The sequence below is a fragment of the Pangasianodon hypophthalmus genome, chromosome 23 (assembly GCF_027358585.1).
Source record: "Pangasianodon hypophthalmus isolate fPanHyp1 chromosome 23, fPanHyp1.pri, whole genome shotgun sequence".
Lineage (NCBI taxonomy): Eukaryota > Metazoa > Chordata > Actinopteri > Siluriformes > Pangasiidae > Pangasianodon > Pangasianodon hypophthalmus.
The window spans coordinates 15,733,596-15,752,958 of record NC_069732.1 but is presented as its reverse complement, the minus strand read 5'-3'; the positions used below and the strand labels follow the sequence as shown (position 1 = coordinate 15,752,958).

At 41.5% G+C, this 19,363-nt stretch overlaps 1 protein-coding gene across 2 annotated transcripts; it reads left to right on the top strand.

Moving 5' to 3' along the window:
* The first annotated feature begins 1,135 nt into the window (after window positions 1-1,135).
* Window positions 1,136-17,538, top strand: LOC117595869 (cytochrome P450 3A40-like). 2 transcript variants are annotated; one of them, XM_053228299.1, is made up of 14 exons: window positions 1,136-1,250; window positions 3,118-3,281; window positions 3,880-3,973; window positions 4,086-4,138; window positions 4,406-4,505; window positions 4,632-4,751; window positions 5,005-5,090; window positions 12,658-12,806; window positions 13,712-13,836; window positions 13,946-14,030; window positions 14,144-14,304; window positions 14,825-15,051; window positions 16,093-16,249; window positions 16,368-17,538. In XM_053228299.1, the coding sequence occupies exons 2-14, from the start codon at window positions 3,208-3,210 to the stop codon at window positions 16,449-16,451; spliced, it is 1,515 nt and encodes a 504-aa protein (XP_053084274.1). In that variant the 5' UTR covers window positions 1,136-1,250; window positions 3,118-3,207; the 3' UTR covers window positions 16,452-17,538. The 2 variants fall into 2 exon arrangements, with proteins under 2 accessions (XP_053084274.1, XP_053084275.1); XM_053228300.1 differs by lacking the exon at window positions 1,136-1,250 and adding an exon at window positions 2,285-2,639.
* The last annotated feature ends 1,825 nt before the right edge of the window (window positions 17,539-19,363 follow it).

Genomic DNA, 19,363 nt, shown 5'->3' with positions numbered 1-19,363 from the left:
TTATAACATCAGCCGGCGAGTGATTAGTCAGCTTTTCGAAGCCAGGGACACCTTTAAGTATAAGATACGCTCCACATGTTTATTTTAACACAATCACACTATTCAAATACAAGACTCATTATTTAAATGTGTAGAGTAATATTCTGGACAGCTTTTGATTCCTGAACACCAACACAGCACTTTAGGTTCAAGTTGTCATTATTTATAAAAATATACAGACCCTCTTTTTATGCTTCACAGAGCCCTGGAGGTCCCCAGAGACCGCATTGAGAACCACTAATTAACTAACATCAGCTTTCTAGACAATATCATTCCTTCATTATACATTATACATATACTATACATATTTGTCCACAGGGGATTACATCTGTTGCTTCAAAATTGAAAGTTTCAGTCATTAAAAATTTCTTTAATTTAATCCCAGGTTGTTAGTGGGGCCTGAGAGGCATAGACAGAGGATCTGTACGTTTTTTTTTAATCACACTCCACCATTATATTATCAAATGTATCATTTGACTTGTAACTTGAATTAAATGAAATTCAAAAACAAGTTGGCCCTAATGTGTCTTGCCATTCTAAAGGCTCTTTTGGCTTTAATAAATAGACATAATATATTTGTTTAATAAATAATAAATAGCCATAATATATAGCCTATGCATAATATATAGCTTTACTATTTTTGTACACATTATAATGAGCCTAATGTTTAAATAGTCAGATTATGTTAATAATATATTTAAATAATAATAATAATAATAATAATAATAATAATATAATAATAATAATAATATAATAATTATTATTATTATTATTATTATAAAAGAAATTTGTGTTGAGGGGTTTATGAAAATTATTTTACAGTTAAATGGATCCAACAACTTCGAGACCTGCTGGTGTATAAGACAGAATGCTACAGTATATTTGGGAAAGTATCCAAGTGAATCCCTTTCAGATGTTCCCTAAGCATTTATATGTACATTTATATGAACATTCATCCAAATAGCTGATCATAAAGGACATTTGTTCATAAGCTGTACAGGATGTGCAGTTGTAAATGTGAAAACACTGCCTGATAGAATCCTGAGTGTCCACTATAGGGCGCTGTGCACTAGTAGTGCAAACCAAAAGCACAAAAGTGCAAGGCTGTAAAAAAAAAAAAAAAACCAGGAAGTGACTATATACATGTGGACACATTTCGGATTTAGCGTTATTGCATTAAGTCCCAGCAGGATTAGTAAAAAAAAAAAGAGGTAAGGAATTTAATTGGTATTATCAAGATATATCTCTAGCTGTTTATTATGATTAACCTCTGACACGTGACTCTAAGACGACTATAGGTCATGTGATAAGGTTAGGTTTAGTTTGTTTATGTTTTATTAGGTTTTCTAATGATATAGCAGTGTTGAAGTGTAACAGTAGTCATGTGTCGTTCACATCAAGGGTGACCTGTGTGTGTATATATATATATATATATATATATATATATATATATATATATATATATATATATATATATATATATATACACACACTAAAAAAAAGCAAAAAAAAAAAAAGTGCCAGGCCAAAAAATGGCATAATATTAAGCTTTTAATGGTCTTAACAACAAATCAGTGGTCAGGAAATTAGCAGGAATTAAACAAACAGATAAAGGAAGTTAGTATGGAAGCTTTTCCCTTTAATTTCTTTAAATGTTTAAGCCTTGTGGCCCTTGATGAGCTGCATCAGGTGTGGCAGATAACCAAATAATCACTAATCTTTTAAGTAAAAAAAACATCCCACAAGATATTTTTGGAAAATTTTGTATACCCAGACAAGTGTTAGTTTGAACTTTACAGCAAACATTTTAATCAGTGTCATGATTTTACCTTTGCATACAAGAAGAAGGGAATTTCCCTGTTTCCCTGCAAAAGTTTCATTCTTGCTTATTTTCTGACCAATGATTTGTTGTTAAGACCATTAAAAGCTTCGCGTTTACCATTTTGGACTTGGCACATTTTTTTTTTGGCCGGGGTTACACACACACACAAACGCACACACACACACACGCATACGCATAATTTTCAAGGTCTGGGCTGTTTGTTGTAATGAATGTTAAAAGGTGTTGATTTTATGATTTTATTTTTTTAATTGTTTAAATTGCTTTTGAAGAAAATGTGACACAAACTAATTTTTTGTTGTTGTTGGAAAAACAACTGGTCAAAGCATCACAAACAAATTTTTTTCCGGTTTAGGGGGAAAATAGTCATGAGTTGTTTGGGAGCTGAAAGACTTGGCTCTTATTGGTGAGCCACTTGAGCTGACTCAGTGAAAAGAGCCGGAGGGGAAAAAAAAAACAAAACAGTTTTAACACTCTTGGTCTCCAGGCTTGATATGAAGAATGCAGTATAGGACATTGGCAGAGTTTTAACAGATATATCCTGTCCAGTGGGATGTACCTGATACAGCTCGACCAGGAACCAGCCAGGGAGTTTTGGCCGATGCTTTCCCACATCACAGAGAGCAATCCCAGCGATCCTAGCAATCCTAGAAATTCCATAGGTCCATAAGTGACCATACATGAGGACAGGGATAAAGACTGATGAGGAAGCAGAGAGCTTCATCTGCAAACTGAGCTCCTGCTTCACAACCACATACCGGTACAGTAACCGTAACACTGCTGCCACTGATCCATTCAGGAAAAACTAAAATATTACAACTGACAGGATCTTAATGCTGCTTAAAGGATACACAAAGAGAATGGACTTGAGGGTTACTGGAATATATTCATATCACAATCAGAAAAGAAGACAAAAATTTTTACACTGATATCCCTTAGATCCATATATTGGATTGTGTCGTGATAGAGAACATTTTCTGTTGTTGATTTGAGAATTATGAGGACTAATTCTAGGTGATAATAAACAGAGCTGAGATAACATTAGTAATCAAAAGGTCATGCAGGATATGTTATGTTATCCTGAAACTTTGGTCTAGCTCACTCCTTAGGGCTCCAGAGCCTTACTTTTTACCTTATTAGGTCATGCTAGTGCACCTTTATTGTATACCTGTATCTTTCTCTGCCTACACATTCGAACTTGCACCTTATTTGGATCTCTATAAAATGCTTCCCCGTAGGTGTGTCTAAAACTCGGCGCTGCATTGGTGAAGCTCGACTGTCAGCTGGACAATTCGGATCATTCCTAAGAGCTTTGTTTTTGCGGTGTGATGGAAACGAGTTTCCTACCATCTCTGTCTCTGACATGGAGTCTAGTCGTACTGGCGGTCACTCTGTTGTTTATGTAAGTATAATCTAATTATTGATGTGTGTTTAAATATGCTTGCAACTGAATGTTCCTTGTGACTCAATCATTTTATGGTTAGATTGAGTGGGTGTGTTTTATTAACATAATTCTTATAGGTAAGGAAAGTCATTATTGTTTTTGTGTTCTTACAGTTTGTGTGTGTGTGGGTGGGTCGGTGGGGGTGGGTGTGTGTAAACGTCCATTACTTGATTGTTCGTTACCTAAGAGCAAGATCCAGACAAACTATTAGTTAATCTGTTCAACCTTGCACAGTTGTTATAGCTGCACTTTGACTTGGTTAAATGTCTTTTCTTCTCACGCTCTTGTTTATTAATCACAAGAAGAGGCAAAAAAAAGGTTTGTTCAGGACTTCGTCAAATAATAAGAAACCACTTCATTTTGAAACTGCTGTCAAATCTTAAATGACTTCCCCATGTTACAGAAGGACAGGAAAAATGTACTCCTGTAGAAATCACAGTCTCCTTCCACTTATTCCATCCAAACCTGCAGGTGGTGGGGATGAACATTAGCAATATGGAAATACAAGAGTGATCTGAAAACACAATGTAATATGTGTTATGTTATTTGCCTGTAGTTACAGTGTTTGGCCGTATGGATTTTTCAAAAAACTGGGGATCCCAGGACCGAGGCCTTGGCCCTTCGTGGGAACCTTCCTGTCCTACAGAAAGGTGAGTAACTATACACTCTACATTACAATGGTAACACTGTGTATAAATATTGGTGTTGTACCATACAGAAGTGGCATATTGCTCCCTTTTGTAATGTTTGATTCCATTTCAGGGTTTTTACAATTTTGATACGGAGTGCTTCAAGAAATATGGAAAGGTTTGGGGGTGAGCACAGATTACAAGCTTTGATTTCAGTCTTGTGAATTTGTGTTGGATTTAAAATACCTAAAAGCAAGAATAAACATGTATGTTTACACCCTAAATATCATAAACAAGTTGCTGGAACCATTAAATAAAAGTCCAGATTGTTACTTCACTATAAATACAGCCTTGTTTTTTTGCAATTAAATGCACATCTTCATTTTGCATGTTTTATGAGTGAACTGGAGCACTAGTGAGTCAGATATGATCAAATGTACATTTCTTTTTAAGGATATATGATGGAAGACTACCAATTCTGATGACCTTAGATCTTGAAATGATCAAGGCTATTATGGTAAAAGAGTGTTTCTCTACCTTCACTAATAGAAGGGTAAGTCTACATTGTCCTTTACAGGAACAATCAAATCTGAAAATGAACTCCATTTTACATGACTACAGCAGGTTTTGTCCTTATCAAGGATACTGAGTATTGTTTACCTTTGTCTCTTCGATGTAGGACGCAAATATGGATTTGGCTGGTCCCTTCGCTGATGGGATAACTGTAGTAAAAGACGAAAAGTGGAAACGAATCCGTGCTTCGCTCTCTCCATTCTTTACAAGTGGACGACTTAAGGAGGTGCACCATTGAGTTCATTTCAAATGTATCATATGTACTAATTAAAGCCAAATAAACAGCCAGCTTATAGGAGCAACCAGCAAGATGGCCTCCTCCATGCCTGACCACACATCTAATTAAATTAAATATCCAGTTATATAACATGCTGATTGTCTTCATGTGACATTTTGGTTAATTAGCGATTTGCATTTTGTGACACAGCTATTATGTATAATTATGAATAACAATTTTCATTTTTTTTTTACTCTTCCAGATTTTTCCTATTGCTGAGAAATATGCAGATCACTTTATTGACCATTTGAAGAAGAGAAACCCAAGAGAAGCAGTCAAAATTAAAGAGTATGTGTTTGTCACTAATAATATAATAATGCAAAAGGCTTTTTTTTCTAAGAACTGCGAAGATGACCGTTCGATAGCTAACAAAATAATTAGGAAGCTGAATAATCATCTGTTTTGATTTATAATTTAATTGAAAAAATAAAATTGTAGCTATAGGGCATTGATTGTATTCACTAAATCTACAACCCTGAAGGGCGTTTTGGTTTGTATCGCCTTAAGGATCTTTGAGGAAGCCCTTAAAGTTTCTTTGAAGAAACCTTATAATAGAGGGCTTCTCTTTCAAAAAGCACCCTGTAGTGTAGTGTAATGATCTCATTTTAATATGTTAGTTTAAACTGATCTTTATGATATATTTCACAAAGGTAACTATCTAAAGGATTACTACATATACATAATGATTTATGATTGACAAAGATTCATACACATAATAATGCAGACTTGCAAACTTGTGCACATTTTGCATAGGAACTATGCAATTTAACATCGACATACACTTCTAAATGTTGTCACTTAAAAATATGCAAAAAGAGCAGTCTTCTTTTCCCCCCAATTAAACCAGCAGATAAGCCAATCGACATATGATTCTGGAATGATTGACAGTTGCATAGGTGTTTTGTCTCAGTTATTAATTGACTTCCTGGAAGCCCTTCCCTCTGTCTCACATTAGTGATCGCTTGACTCCATTTTCCCATTGTCAAGGTAAAATCTATCAGTGTACGTTATTTATTAGGTACTTGTCAAGTCAGGTCAAGTCAAGTGGAGTTTATTGTCATTTCAACCATATACAAGTACATAGTGAAAGGAAACAACGTTTCTCCCGGACCAAGGTGCTACATAAGACAGACACAGAACAACACAGAACTACAAGGGACTACATAATTTATACATAAAGTGCACAAGTGCAAACATGTGCAGACAGCACAAGACAGTACAATGACTACTGGGACAGACAGTGGGCATAGTAAGTCCCAGTGCAGCACCAACCAGTACACAGTTCTGTTTAAAAGTGAACCTAGTGACAATAGTGCAAAGAGTACAAGAGTACAATACAAGTAGCTGAAATAGGGTAAACATAATGTCTAAACATAAGAGTAGCAGCCTATGTACAGTATAATAAGTATTGTAGCAGCATAAACATGTGCAAATACTTGCAAAAAAATTACAAAGAGGATGGAGGATGCTCAGTTGTGTGTGTATATATGTATGTGTGTGTGTTCAGTCCAGTTTCTGAGTATTGAGGAGTCTGATAGCATGGGGGAAGAAAGCATGGGGGAAGAAACTATTGCACAGTCTGGTCGTGAGGGCCTGAATGCTTCGATACCGTTTACCAGAGGGCAGAAGGGTAAAGAGTGTGTGAGAGGGGTGTGTGGGGTCATCCACAATGCTGGTGGCTTTGCAGATGCAGCATGAGGTGTAAATGTCTGTGATGGAGGGAAGAGAGACCCCGATGATCTTCTCAGCTGTCCTCACTTTTCACTGAAGGCTCCGAGACAATTCACAATTCTGAAGCCAGGCAGTGATGCAGCTGCACAGGATGCTCTCGATAGTCCCTCTGTAGAACATGGTGAGGATGGGAGGTGGGAGATGTGCTTTCCTCAGGCTTTCTTAGTTATGGAACTGGTGTTGAGCGACCAGGTGAGGTTCTCCACCAGGTGAACACCAAGAAATTTGGTGCTCTTGTCGATCCCCACGGAGGAGCCGCCGATGTTCAGCGGAGAGTGGTCATTCTGTGCTCTTCTGTAGTCAACAAGCATCTCTTTAGTTTTGTCCACGTTCAGAGACAGGTTATTGGCTCTGCACCAGTCCGTTACCCGCTGCACCTCCTCTCTGTATGCTGACTCGTAGTTCTTGCTGATGAGACCCACCACGGTCGTGTTATCGGCGAACTTGATGATGTGATTCCAGCTGTGCATTGCAGTTGTGAGTCAGCAGAGTGAACAGCAATGGACTGAGCACACAGCCCTGTGGGGCCCCAGTGCTCAGTGTGGTGGTGTTGGAGATGCTGTTCCCGATCCGGACTGACTGAGGTCTCCTAGTCAGGAAGTCCAGGATCCAGTTGCTGAGGGACGTGTTCAGGCCCAGCAGGTTTAGCTTTCCAATCAGGTGCTGAGGAATGATTGTGTTGAATGCTGAACTGAAGTCTATGAACAGCATTCGAACATATGTGTCTTTATTGTTCAGGTGGGTGAGGGCCAGATGGAGGGTTGTGGTGATGGCATTGTTTGACTAGAAGGAGAGAAAAAAATAGTAAATAGTCCTTCAATGAGGTGTCAAATCTAGCTCTTTAAAATATTTTTTTGGAAATGATCATTAGAAAGTGATTAAAGTGCTGTTTGTGGTGCTTCTGAGTCTGAGGCTTATCTTCCAGAGATCGAGAGTTTGAATCATATTTGCATATTTTTGATATCTGTGAGCTCATGTATGCTGAGCAGGACAGACAGCACTTTCCTCCAAGTGTGTTACGCTGCCCTGTGACATGAGAGCAGTTTGAAAAGAAGAGGTTGGATAGCTTGACTCATCTAGGAGGGAACATCTGTTAGCTTTCACCCTGTCAGCTGTCAAGTTCCCTATCAAAAGCTACTCTCGATGCTGCGTTTCAATAACGCTTATGAGAACATTCTTTGTTTGACCGGTTGTGAAGCAAGTGTGCCAAACACGCCAAGAATTGGCTTAAATAACCTTGGTGGGTGACGTCATTTGATTACATGCACCTGCAGGTTATAAATAGACGTGAAACAGACATACCCTCAGGTTTTCTTGTCTTCAGAGTGTGTGTGTGTGTGTGTGCGCACTTTGATTCCGGCATTGTTTCTTTTTTTAAAAAAAAGTGAAAAAGGAGATCATGTCTAGTTCGTCGGTCAGGAGATTCTTGCCACCCTGTGTTCAAGTAATCCCTGACGATGATCTGCCTCCTCTCTCTCTCTCGCACTCTCCCCAGATCGCGATGTCTCCACCTTCGCTGCTGAAGCGCGCCCCGACGCTTCTTCAGAGCGAGCCGAGGACGCGGGTTCTCTTGCTTCTGGCGAAAGTGAAACGGAGAGCGCCGCCTCTGCGCGTTTCTCACGCGATGACAGAGTGTTTGAGGAATTGCTGGAGGTGGTGACTAACACTGTGGCCAGGCTTAAATTGGACGGGCCACAAGAGCAAGACAACCCCAGGCACTCCAAGTTAGATGACAGATTTTTGTCCGGTGGCCAGGGGGAGAGATCCCAACATCGAGCTCTCCCTTTTTTCCCAGATCTCCATGACAAGTTGTCTCGTTCATGGAGTAAGCCATACTCCTCGTGCATATTTGTACCCACGACATTGATTTATTCCACTATCATGGGTGCTAAGGTGCAGGTGTATGTGATGATGCCTCAGGTGGAAGAGACGCTCGCGGGCTATCTCTCCCCTGGGAATTCATCGTCACTTAAGAAGCCAACTCTCCCCACCAAGCCTTGCAGATTAACATCCTCGCTGGTGGGGAAGGCGTTTCAAGCAGCGGGTCAGGCTGGTGCTGCCCTGCACACCATGGCGGTTCTGCAGGCGTACCAGGCTGACCTGCTGAAAGACCTGAGCACAGGTGGGAGCATTAGTGAGGGGGCGTTTTCAGAGCTGCGCCAAGCCACAGATCTGTCTCTTTGTCTGACCAAGCAGACGGCCCGCACCATTGGCTGTTCTATGGCTGCTATGGTTGCCACGGAGAGACACCTGTGGCTCAACCTCACGGGCATCAAGGATAGGGACAAGGTGTTCCTCCTTGATGCCCCTGTGTCACCTTCCGGCCTATTTGGCGACTCCATGAATATGGTCGTCAGTAGCTTCCGGGAGGCCACCCAGCCCCGACCCAGTCCGGTTCCTCTTTGGCGAGAGTCGCAGGAGAGTCTGGCAAGCCGTGCGCCCCAGATAGGGGAGCGGCTCACCGCTCTCAGCAGCCCAGCAAGAGGCCGGATCTGAGGACGATCATTTCGTCCAAAAGGAAGAAGTCCTGAGGGTCAAGCGCCCGGGACAGTGGGGGTGTGCCCCCCCTCTGGGGAGGGGCACGAAAAGTTCCAACAGAGAGTAGAGGCTCCTTCCTGGCACCCTCCAGCAAAATGTTACATGTTCGGTTGCCTCCTGCCACGTTTCAGGACACCAGACATCTAACATCCCCCCAACAGAGCGAAGTGTCAAAACTAGTGCCCCTTTCAGAGAAACTGGCAGCGTGGAAGCTACTGCCGAATATCTCTCCATGGGTAGAAAGGACTGTAGGGAAAGGCTACAGGCTTCAGTTTGCATACCGTTCTCCGTGTTTGAACGGCGTGGTCTCCACTTCCGTGAAACCAGAACGAGCTCATTTGTTGACAGAGGAATTGCAAGCTCTGCTGGACAAAGGGGCCATAGAACGTGTTCCCCTGCCAGACAGAGAGTCAGGCTATTACAGCTGGTATTTTCTGGTTCCCAAGAAAGATGGGGGTTATGTCCAATTTTAGATCTTCGTGGGTTGAACCGCTACCTCAGAACATACAAGTTCAAAATGTTGACAATCAGGATGATTGTGTCTCAGATCCAATCAGGTGATTGGTTCGTGACGATCGATCTCAAGGACGCATATTTTCACATAGAGATCTTGCCACAACACAGGAAGTTCCTGAGGTTTGCTTTCGGGGGCGAAGCTTAGCAGTATCGGGTTCTTCCATTCGGCCTAGCCTTGTCGCCCTGCACATACACAAAATGCATGGATGCAGCTCTGGCTCCTCTACGACTCCAGGGCATCCGCATTTTAAATTACATAGACGACTGGCTGATTTTGACTCAGTCTCAGGAGCTAGCACTTCGACATCGGGATGTCGTCCTGGCTCATCTGGGGTGCGGTCTTAGATGGCCGTCCAGCCCAAGGGATCTGGAGAGGTCATCTTCTCAACTGACACATCAATTGCCTCGAAATGATGGCTCTATTTCTGGCCCTGAAATACTTCCTCCATCAGTTAAGAGGCTACCATGTCCTAGTGTGGGTGGACAACACTGCGGCAGTCTCTCACATAAATCGCCAAGGCAGACTGCGTTCGCGCCGCCTGAACAGGCTAGCACAGAAGGTTCTGCTTTTGGGCACAGGACAAGTTCCTGTCCCTCAGGGCGATTTACATCCCTGGGCATATGAATGTGGGAGCAGACTTGCTGTGACACACGGGGAATGGATACTCCACCCCGAAGTAATCAGTCAAATCTCTGAAAGATTTTACGAAGCAGAGGTGGACCTCTTTGCTTCACAGGAGACAGCACAATGTCCCCTCTACTTCTCTCTGACTCCTCCAGCTCCCCTGGGTCTGGACGCAATGGCCCATATGTGGCCCAGACTGCGTCTTTACGCATTTCCCACGATCGCTCTGCTCCCGGGAGTCCTGGCCAAGGTCTGTCAACAAGGGTTTCGCCTCTTACTGATAGTGCCCCATTGGCCGACCAGAGTGTGGCTCTCAGATCTAATATCCCCCCTCCACGGCTCGCCGTGGGAGATTCTCTCTCAGGCACTGGGGACAGTGTTTCATCCTCAGCCTGAGCTCTGGAACCTTCATGTCTGGCCCCTGAGGGGGACCATCTAAGAGATGCTGGGCTTCCAGCCGATGTAGTAGAGACTATTGTAAGTACTAGGGCTCCCTCCATTAGGAGAAGTTATGCCCTCAGATGGCGTGTTTTCGAAAGTTGGTGTATGGCACACCATGCAGACCCAGTTCACTGCCAAATTGTTTCAGTGCTGGGGTTTCTGCAAGAGAAACTGTCCACAGGCACATGTCCTGGTACTCTCAGAGACTATGTGGCCGCTATTTTGGCTTGCCATGCTCTGATTGATGGGGTTTCTGTGGGAAGGCACCCTCTAGTTGCCCGCTTCATTCGTGGAGCCAAGCGGTTGAGGCTGCCCACTAAAGCAACAGTCCCTTCGTGGGACTTAGCTGTAGTGCTCGAGGGTCTGGTTGACACCCCTTTCAAACCACTAGAGTCAGCGCCTCTCAGGTTTCTGACCCTAAAGATGGTTTTTCTAATGGCTATTACTTCTCTGAAGAGAATTGGGGATTTGCAGGCTCTGTCAGTCTCGCCATCCTGCCTAGACTTTGCCTCTGGGCTGGTCAAAGCTATTTTGCATCCTCATACTAATTATCTTCCGAAGGTTCCATTCTCGACCATACATCCGGTCATTCTTGAAGCCTTCTGCCCTCCGCCGTTCACGACACCGGAGCAAGAAAGACTTCACTTACTGTGTCCAGTACGTGCTCTTCAGATTTACGTCCACCGCACTAGCCAGTGGTCAAGCTTCGCCTCTAGGAGTAAGGGCCCATTCAACCAGGGGGGTTGCATCTTCTACGGCTTTGGCAAGAGGTGTCCCCTTGCAGCAAGTGTGTGATGCACACATTTGTCAGATTCTAAAGTTTGGATGTCCATGCTACTCCGGGCTCGCGTGTCCTTGAGTCAACATCCCAGAGTCATGTCCAAGACCTCTTCAATGCTTGTGCGCACCCACTACACAACTTTGAGGGGTCCAGACACTTCCAGTGCGGCAGCGTTGGTTTTCTCGTTCCCATAAGCATTATTGAAACGCAGCATCGAGAATAGCTTTTGATAGGGAACATCTCAGGTTACTTGACTGTAACTCTGTTCCCTGAAAAAGCGGGAACGAGATGCTGCGCCTCAATGCCGCACTGTTGGTGTGACTGGGCGTCTCTTCATACAGGGTTTAATCTGAGGGTATTTACATTTATGGCATTTGGCAGACGCCCTTATCCAGAGCGACTTACAATAGTGCTTTGAAGTCTATCAAAAATACATTCTGATATTGGTATGTCTGTTTCACGTCTATTTATAACCTGCATGTGCACGTAATCAAATGACGTCACTCACCGAGGTTATTTAAGCCAATTCTTGGCGTGATTGGCACAATTGCTTCACAACCGGTCAAACAAAGAATGTTCTCATAAGCGTTATTGAAACGCAGGATCTCGGTCCCGCTTTTTCAGGGAATGGGGTTACAGTCAAGTAACCCGAGACGTACTCCTTGAGGCCAGGGAGTGGAGTCAGACTGGATCCAGCTTCTCCTACTTGGGCGGAGTCGAGCCAAAAGTCCAGGAGGTGTTTCAGTGTAGATAGGCATGTTGTTAAGTGTGTTGTTCCATGTTGTACACCGTTTCATGGATTAGGGTTTGAAGTTTGGGTGCACCAGCTCCACCCCTAGCTCCACCTCCTCAGGCTTCACCAGCTCCACCCCCCCAGGCTTCACCAGCTCCACCCCTCAGGGTTCACCAGCTCCACCCCCCAGGGTTCACCAGCTCCACACAAAGGACTTAAGCATTTCTCAAAAAGCTGTCATAGTCTGTTTTAGTTAATTCTACTTTCTTGCATGTCCCTCTAGTGTCTACAATCTTACCTAAAACAGACAAGATTTTTTCTCCCAAGCACGTGATTGTTACCAAGTTGACAGGTAATTTGTGAAAGGACTATATCAAAAATGAACTGTTACTCCATGCCACAACACTACACATTATTCTTCTTCAGAGTTGGCAGGTCTGACAATGTATGAATGATGTAAATGTTTGAGAGAATTCTCTCTTTTTTCCAGGGTCATTGCTCCCTATACGATGGATGTGGTCACCAGTGCCTCCTTCAGTGTTGAAATCGATTCCATTAACAACCCTGACGATCCGTTTGTCGTCCAGATCAAGAAATTTTTGAACATCAACTTCTTCAGTCCCTTAATCCTGATAATTAGTATGTCCTATCTGATGTTATCAGATTATGATATTTATATATAATTCAGTAAAGTGTGTCATGAACACAGTGACAGTAAAACCCAGCAGTCACGCTATGAGTTGTAGTCTTAATAATGCAATTCAGTTGATAGTTTGAATTCTGAGTGAAACAGTACAGACGTTATTGTGCAATTCAAATTTCCAATCTTTCTGCTTTGATTTCACATTCACGTTTGTAAGTGACCCATATTTGTCACTAGTGTGAACAGATCTGCACATGACCCACATATGTACAATTTCCAAGTCAGTAACGTCATATGCATCAGTCATATGCGTCATGAACACCAGTATACAGCATACAGATGTTGAAATGTATGTAATAGAAAAAATACATGAAATCCAATTTGACTAATCAGATACAGTCCCCTCCAAAAGTATTGGAATGGCAAGGCCAATTCTTTTGTTCTTGCTATACACTGAAGACATTTGGGTTTGAGATCAAAAGATCTCAAAAGATCTTCCAAGCATATTCATCTTTTGATCTTAAAGCAAAATGTCTTCAGTGTATAGCAAAACAAAAGAATTGGCCTTGCTGTTCCAATACTTTTTGAGGAGACTGTATGACACCTCCAATTTGTGAAAGGATTGATTTTTGATGTGTTTAATCGCTGTTTAGGCTGCAGAAAAAACCCTGTGTTGCTCAAATAGGAAATCAGAAATACCAAAGAAATTGGATTTTAGCTGCTTGTTTAAAGCTTGTCTTAAGTGCCTCAAATCTAATTTGAAATGATTGGTGTTTTGCATTCAAACAAATTCCGATTAATCAGAACGTGTAACATTAAGCATCAAAATTGAATCTGGGCCAAATCAACCTTTGTAATGCAATTTTAACTGTAATGCCTTAATGACCATTTTGTTTTGCAGCCATCTTTCCCTTTGTTGTTCCAATTTTATGCAAACTGGGGGTGACCCTGTTTTCAAAATCAGCTATGGACTTTTTCTACAGTGCACTGAAAAAGATCAAAGACCAGCATAACACGAATGAAAAAGTGTGTGTGAAGTAAATATACACTCTGTAATGTCTATTAACAATCCCGCTGCCTGTAATATGTTGCAAAGATACATAAATAGAAGTTGTGCTCTTTCCTTTCCTTTTAGAGGCGAGTGGACTTCCTGCAGCTCATGATCCAAAGCCAAATATCTGATGAGCAAGCTGAGAAAGCCGATGATCAACCAAGCAAAGGTAAGAGTTGCAACAATGAAACATACAGGAAACTTCCAGGAAAATAGAGCATCATCTAAAAGCATTGGTGTTCTTGTTTCAAAGAAAGTCTTGGCCTTGGTTGTCTTTTACAGGCTTGACCGATCACGAGATTCTTTCCCAGTCCTTCATTTTCATCCTGGGAGGCTATGAGACCACCAGCACTACCCTCACTTATCTCCTGTATAATCTCACAGTTAACCCCGACTGCATGAGCAAACTGGTGGAGGAGATTGATAAAACCTTTCCTCTTGATGTAAGTATAAATATATATTATTATTTTATGCCTACTATAACAGGCAGCACAATGGCACAGCAGCCCACAGCTCCAGGGTCCCCGGTTCAAACTCAAGAGGTACTATCTCTGTGGAGTTTTGCATGTTTGTGTGGGTTTCCTTTGGGTTTTAGGGTTTCCTCTCACCATCTAATAACATGCTAGTAGGTGGATTGGCTTCAATAAATTGCCCCTAGGTGTGAATGAGTGTGTGAATGTGTGTGCATGGTGCCCTACAATTGACTGGCATTCCACCCAGCATGTGTTCACTTGCCTCGTGCCCATTGTTCCTGACATGGGGTCTAGATACTGACCAAGATAAAGAGGTTACTGAAGAATGAATGAATGAATGTAGACTAAACCAAACAACTTGGACACAGCAGCGAGTCATGATGGTTCTCTTTATCAGAGAGAAAAAATCAAAGAAAAATGTTAGGAGTAGAAACACAAATCACAAATAATAAAAACTCAGAATAATGACTCAAACGTATCTGGTTTTTAGGCTCCAGTGACCTACGATGCGTTGATGAAGTTTGAGTACCTGGAAATGGCCATTAATGAGTCAATGCGTCTCCTCCCTACTGCTCCTCGTCTGGAGAGGATGTGCAAGAAGACTATAGAGCTCAATGGAATCACCATTCCTAAAAACACTCTGGTCGGAATTCCTACGTACGTTCTAAACAGGGATCCACAGCTCTGGGAGTCTCCTGAAGAGTTCAGACCTGAGAGGTAGCGTGGCTCCTCCATCATACTAGATTTCTAAAGTCCCATAAAAATGGCAGCTGGCAAGTTGTTTTATAGTTTTATTGTGTAGCTTTAAGCATATTGTCAGATGTGGCAATACCTGCAATTCTTTGCTTATAAGGAAAAATCTATTTTAAACAACTTGCATAATAATTTTCAATGGCATCCAAGATTTATTTTTGGAATGAAACTCCGGGTTGACATTTTTAGTTTAAACTTTTTTCATAGTCGTGTTGGTCTAATGTTTTTCTACATTACTCATAAGTCCGTTTGACTACCCCCAATAGTCTTGCTAGTGGGATTTAGCTCTCACCTGAATGAAATGATGCAGCAGCACTTTAGTCTTTTAGTCACTTTAGTATAAACCTTCATCTTACCTATATATAGACTCTAACTGCCCATTTATTTTACTTACATATTAAGCATACATACCAGTTTGCCTAATACGTTCTCCATATTTTGTGTATATATATATTGTATTTGTACATAATTTCCCCCTTCTTCTTCTCCTTCCCCCTCATCTTCTTATGTATATATTTTGTACTGCGCAGCTCTAGAGTACCTGAGCCTCACAACAAGCATTTCAATGTACAGCTGTCACTGACATTTTGTGCACATTACAAATAAACTTGAAACTTAAACTAGTCACTTCAACGCCATCGTGCTCGTCATCTTGTAAATCACTAACTGAGCTGAGTCTCTGCCGCATCCCTGCCCAACTGTTATATATAGCTGCACTGTGTTTTGGAAATTCTATACTGTCTTTCTCATTAATTGAACACCACTGGAGAATGGTGAATGAGGAGAAATTTTTTTGCTCTTTTATTTTTAGGAGCTAACAATGAAATCTATTATCGCTTATATTTCAGATGAATAGAATTGAAATGTTTTCTCCTAATAAGAGTCATTGTAACTGTGCTAGCAATGTCCCCTTGTGACATCATCTGGGTACACAAATGCTAACTTCTCACAAGAATAACGTAAATATGCATTACTAACAATGTGATGTCTCTGATTTCTTGAAAGGTTCAGTGCCGAGAATGACATCAACCCCTACACGTTTATGCCGTTTGGTCTTGGGCCTCGTAACTGTGTGGGAATGAGGTTTGCTCTGATGATCATGAAACTGGTGATAGTGAAGCTGCTGCAGAACTTTAGTGTGGAGACGTGCAAAGAGACGCAGGTCTGTCATTAACACTCTCTTATCATTAAATGAGGTCGTGCATCTTAAGTCATGTAGGCCATGTACAAGCTAAATACCGATACTTAACTGATGACTTCTTTCTTCTCCTTCTTTCCAGATTCCCATTCAACTCAATGCTCTCTTTCAACCAAAAGTTCCGGTGACTCTGAAGTTCATTCCAAGAACGCACAAAAAGGAATAGTTCAGCATGATTTCATTGTGGCTGTGATTTTGTTTTATTTCAAAGTGTGCACTGTATGTTTGCAAACATGATGCACTAATAACCACCTTTTCAATTTAGTGGCACTTTAAGCTTTACTCTATGGCTATATTGTGAGTGTTAAATACAGCAAATTAACAACACTTTTTTTTACATATTATTGCTTAATTGTAGATTTACTGTCAGTAAGGGCTTTCATTTCAGCTCACTTAAGGAAGAATATTTGCATGATTGGTCCAAGTATTAATCCATAGGGAGAACACTTTTTTTTTTTTTTAGCAGTATATGCCAGTGCTCCATAGAGGATGCCTTTATACTCTGTTTTATACTCCTATACTTTAATTCAATAAGCATGGAGGAAAAACTTGCATTAGTTTGTCTTTTTTTTTTTTTTTTTTTTTTGAAAGAGTCCAGCAATGCCTAGGTATTTTAAAGTGCATCTGTCTGGCCTGTAATAATCTTCTCATGGTCTCCAAATAGCTTATAGAGGATATCACTCCTATTCTGTAACTTAAATGTTTAAAAGATTTGATGATACTATAATTTGTTGTGCCCCCATCCATACACAACAGTTGTGTATTTCATAGTTTGCCTACATCTGAGGTACTGAAAGTTCCAGCAGAAATTTTTATAAATGTTATAATGCCTCTTTGGATCAATTTCTTATGCTATTTTTTTTACCATATTATTCAGAGGTGACTTAGACATTCATACTTTTTAATAGGGTTATTAAGGCCCGCAAGTTAAGAGAAGCACAGCGTATTTTGCTTATTACATTATGGGCTGTAATGGAGTTGCAGCAATTTCCCAAAATTACATTTTATAGTATTTAAACAAGGCTGCCAACAGCAAGGCCACTACTCTACTAATTCTTTAAAGAGCTTATTTGTTTATTAACACATGTTACACAAAGCCTGTTTTATGAACCGTGCCAGCCGGCCTAGGATCTATAAATTATTCTTTAAAATATTTCTAGGAAATATGAAAGATGGTGGTATACTTGCAGCACTAGCAGGGTGTTGCAGCTGTCCTGGTGATTCATGAGCAGAATTAAAAATTATTGCTTGTTTTTCTGTGCCTGGCTCTGTAATGGATTATGGTTGTGACTGTGATTTTACCAGTGGGATATGTAAGGGAGCAATGTGTGAAATAAACCATATATCCTCAAAGGGCCTGTAAAAATTTTGCATCTGTTTTAAAAAAAAGGGAAGAGGGCCCATTAATTTATGAAAGAGCCTTGCAGTTTACAGTTGCTCTTCGTTTGAATACCCAGAACTGTTCAGAGCAACCTGGGGCAGACAAGATAGTGATTTAGCTGACTTTAAAAGAGCTTTTGATTCTGTTTGGTACACCGGACTATTTTATAATCCTCTAAAATGTGGTGTATGTGGTAAAGTATATGACATCATCACGTCCATATACTTAAACAGTAAATGTGAAAAAAAAATTGACAATAAAATAGCATGAGACAGGGCTGCAGTTTAAGTCCAACCCTGGTCAATATTTTGGTGTTAGTGGTGTTACTGGAAAAATCTGCAGTTCCTGGACAACCAGGGTCTGATGTCATCCCCTGAACAGGGGTTACAACAGCTCCTGGATTTGCTGGAGCAATACTATGGACCTGAAGTAAAATCTAGAAAAGACCAACATTTTCATCTTCCAAAAGAAAGCCAGATGTCAGGAACACCTTTGGACACCTGAACATCACACCCATAAGTGGTTCTTCCCCAAACCGTTGCCACAAAGTTGAAAGGGGACAACTGTCTGGGATGTCTTAGTATGCTGTAGCATTGCAATTTCCACTGGAACTAAGAGGCCTAAACCTGTTCCAGCATGAAAATGCTCCTGTGCACAAAGTGAGCTCCATGAAGACATGGTTTGAGAAGGTTGCTGTGGACGAAATCGAGTGTCCTGCCCTGACCTCAACCCCACTGAACACCTTTGGGGTGAACTGGAACACCAACTGCGCACCAGGCCTCCTCACCTAACATCAGTGCCTGACCTCACTAATGCTCTTGTGGCTGAATGGGAACCATTCCCCACAGCCACATTCCAAAATATTGCATAAAGCCTTACCTTTAAGTAAAGGCTATATAGCATAAAGCCTTAGCCTTAAGAGTGGTGGCTGTTACAGCAGCAAAGGGGGAAAAACTCTGGAATGAGATGTGTAACAAGCAAATATGAGTTGGTATCCACATACAGTGGCCATATAGTGTCCCTATTCAAAAGATCTTTAAAATCCTGGCTACATCTAAAATCCCATAATCAAAATGTGTTACAATATGAAACACTGAAAACTCTAAAACTCTTAAACCCAAAGTCAACTCAGAGTAAACCTAATTATCAAAGCAAAACAGTATGTGTGAAACATGGTGACACTGACACCAAATCACAAATCTACAGTGCTATTGGACCCTAAACAGAGAACACAATTTGGCAGAGAATCATTTCAACATCAAAGATCCAAAGCAGAAACAGATCCTGACCGTATACAGGCTCAGTGACAACAGTTTCACCATATAAAAGGGCAGATATTTGAAAAAGAGAAGAGAGACTGCGCGGTCATTCTAAGGGTGGTGAGCTCTGTCTGCCTTGGCCTCAGGTGGGCCCCTCCACGGTTAGCTTTACAGAGAGTAATTCATCTGCTGGCCTTCATAACAGTGCATACGTCCAGAGCAATGGTGTCTGCACCCACATGTGGTAGCAGAAATCTTAGAAAGGTTTGGCAAGGCAGAGACGGACTTCTTCACCAATGGCAAGTCCACACAGGCCACGGAAACAGGATGCACTAGCTCACCACCTCCTATACACATGTCCTCCTGTACTGCTGAGTATTACCATGTTGTCTACTAGGCATAGAGTCTTGCTAATGGCCCCAGAATGGCCAGCAATAC

Bases quoted from the DNA above. Each gene is read 5' to 3' on its own strand.
- LOC117595869 (XM_053228299.1), top strand. From the start codon at position 3,208: ATGGAAACGAGTTTCCTACCATCTCTGTCTCTGACATGGAGTCTAGTC. The intron at 13,837-13,945 runs GTGTGTGTGAAG...CTTTCCTTTTAG, and splicing joins AGCATAACACGAATGAAAAA to AGGCGAGTGGACTTCCTGCA. The intron at 15,052-16,092 runs GTAGCGTGGCTC...ATTTCTTGAAAG, and splicing joins GAAGAGTTCAGACCTGAGAG to GTTCAGTGCCGAGAATGACA.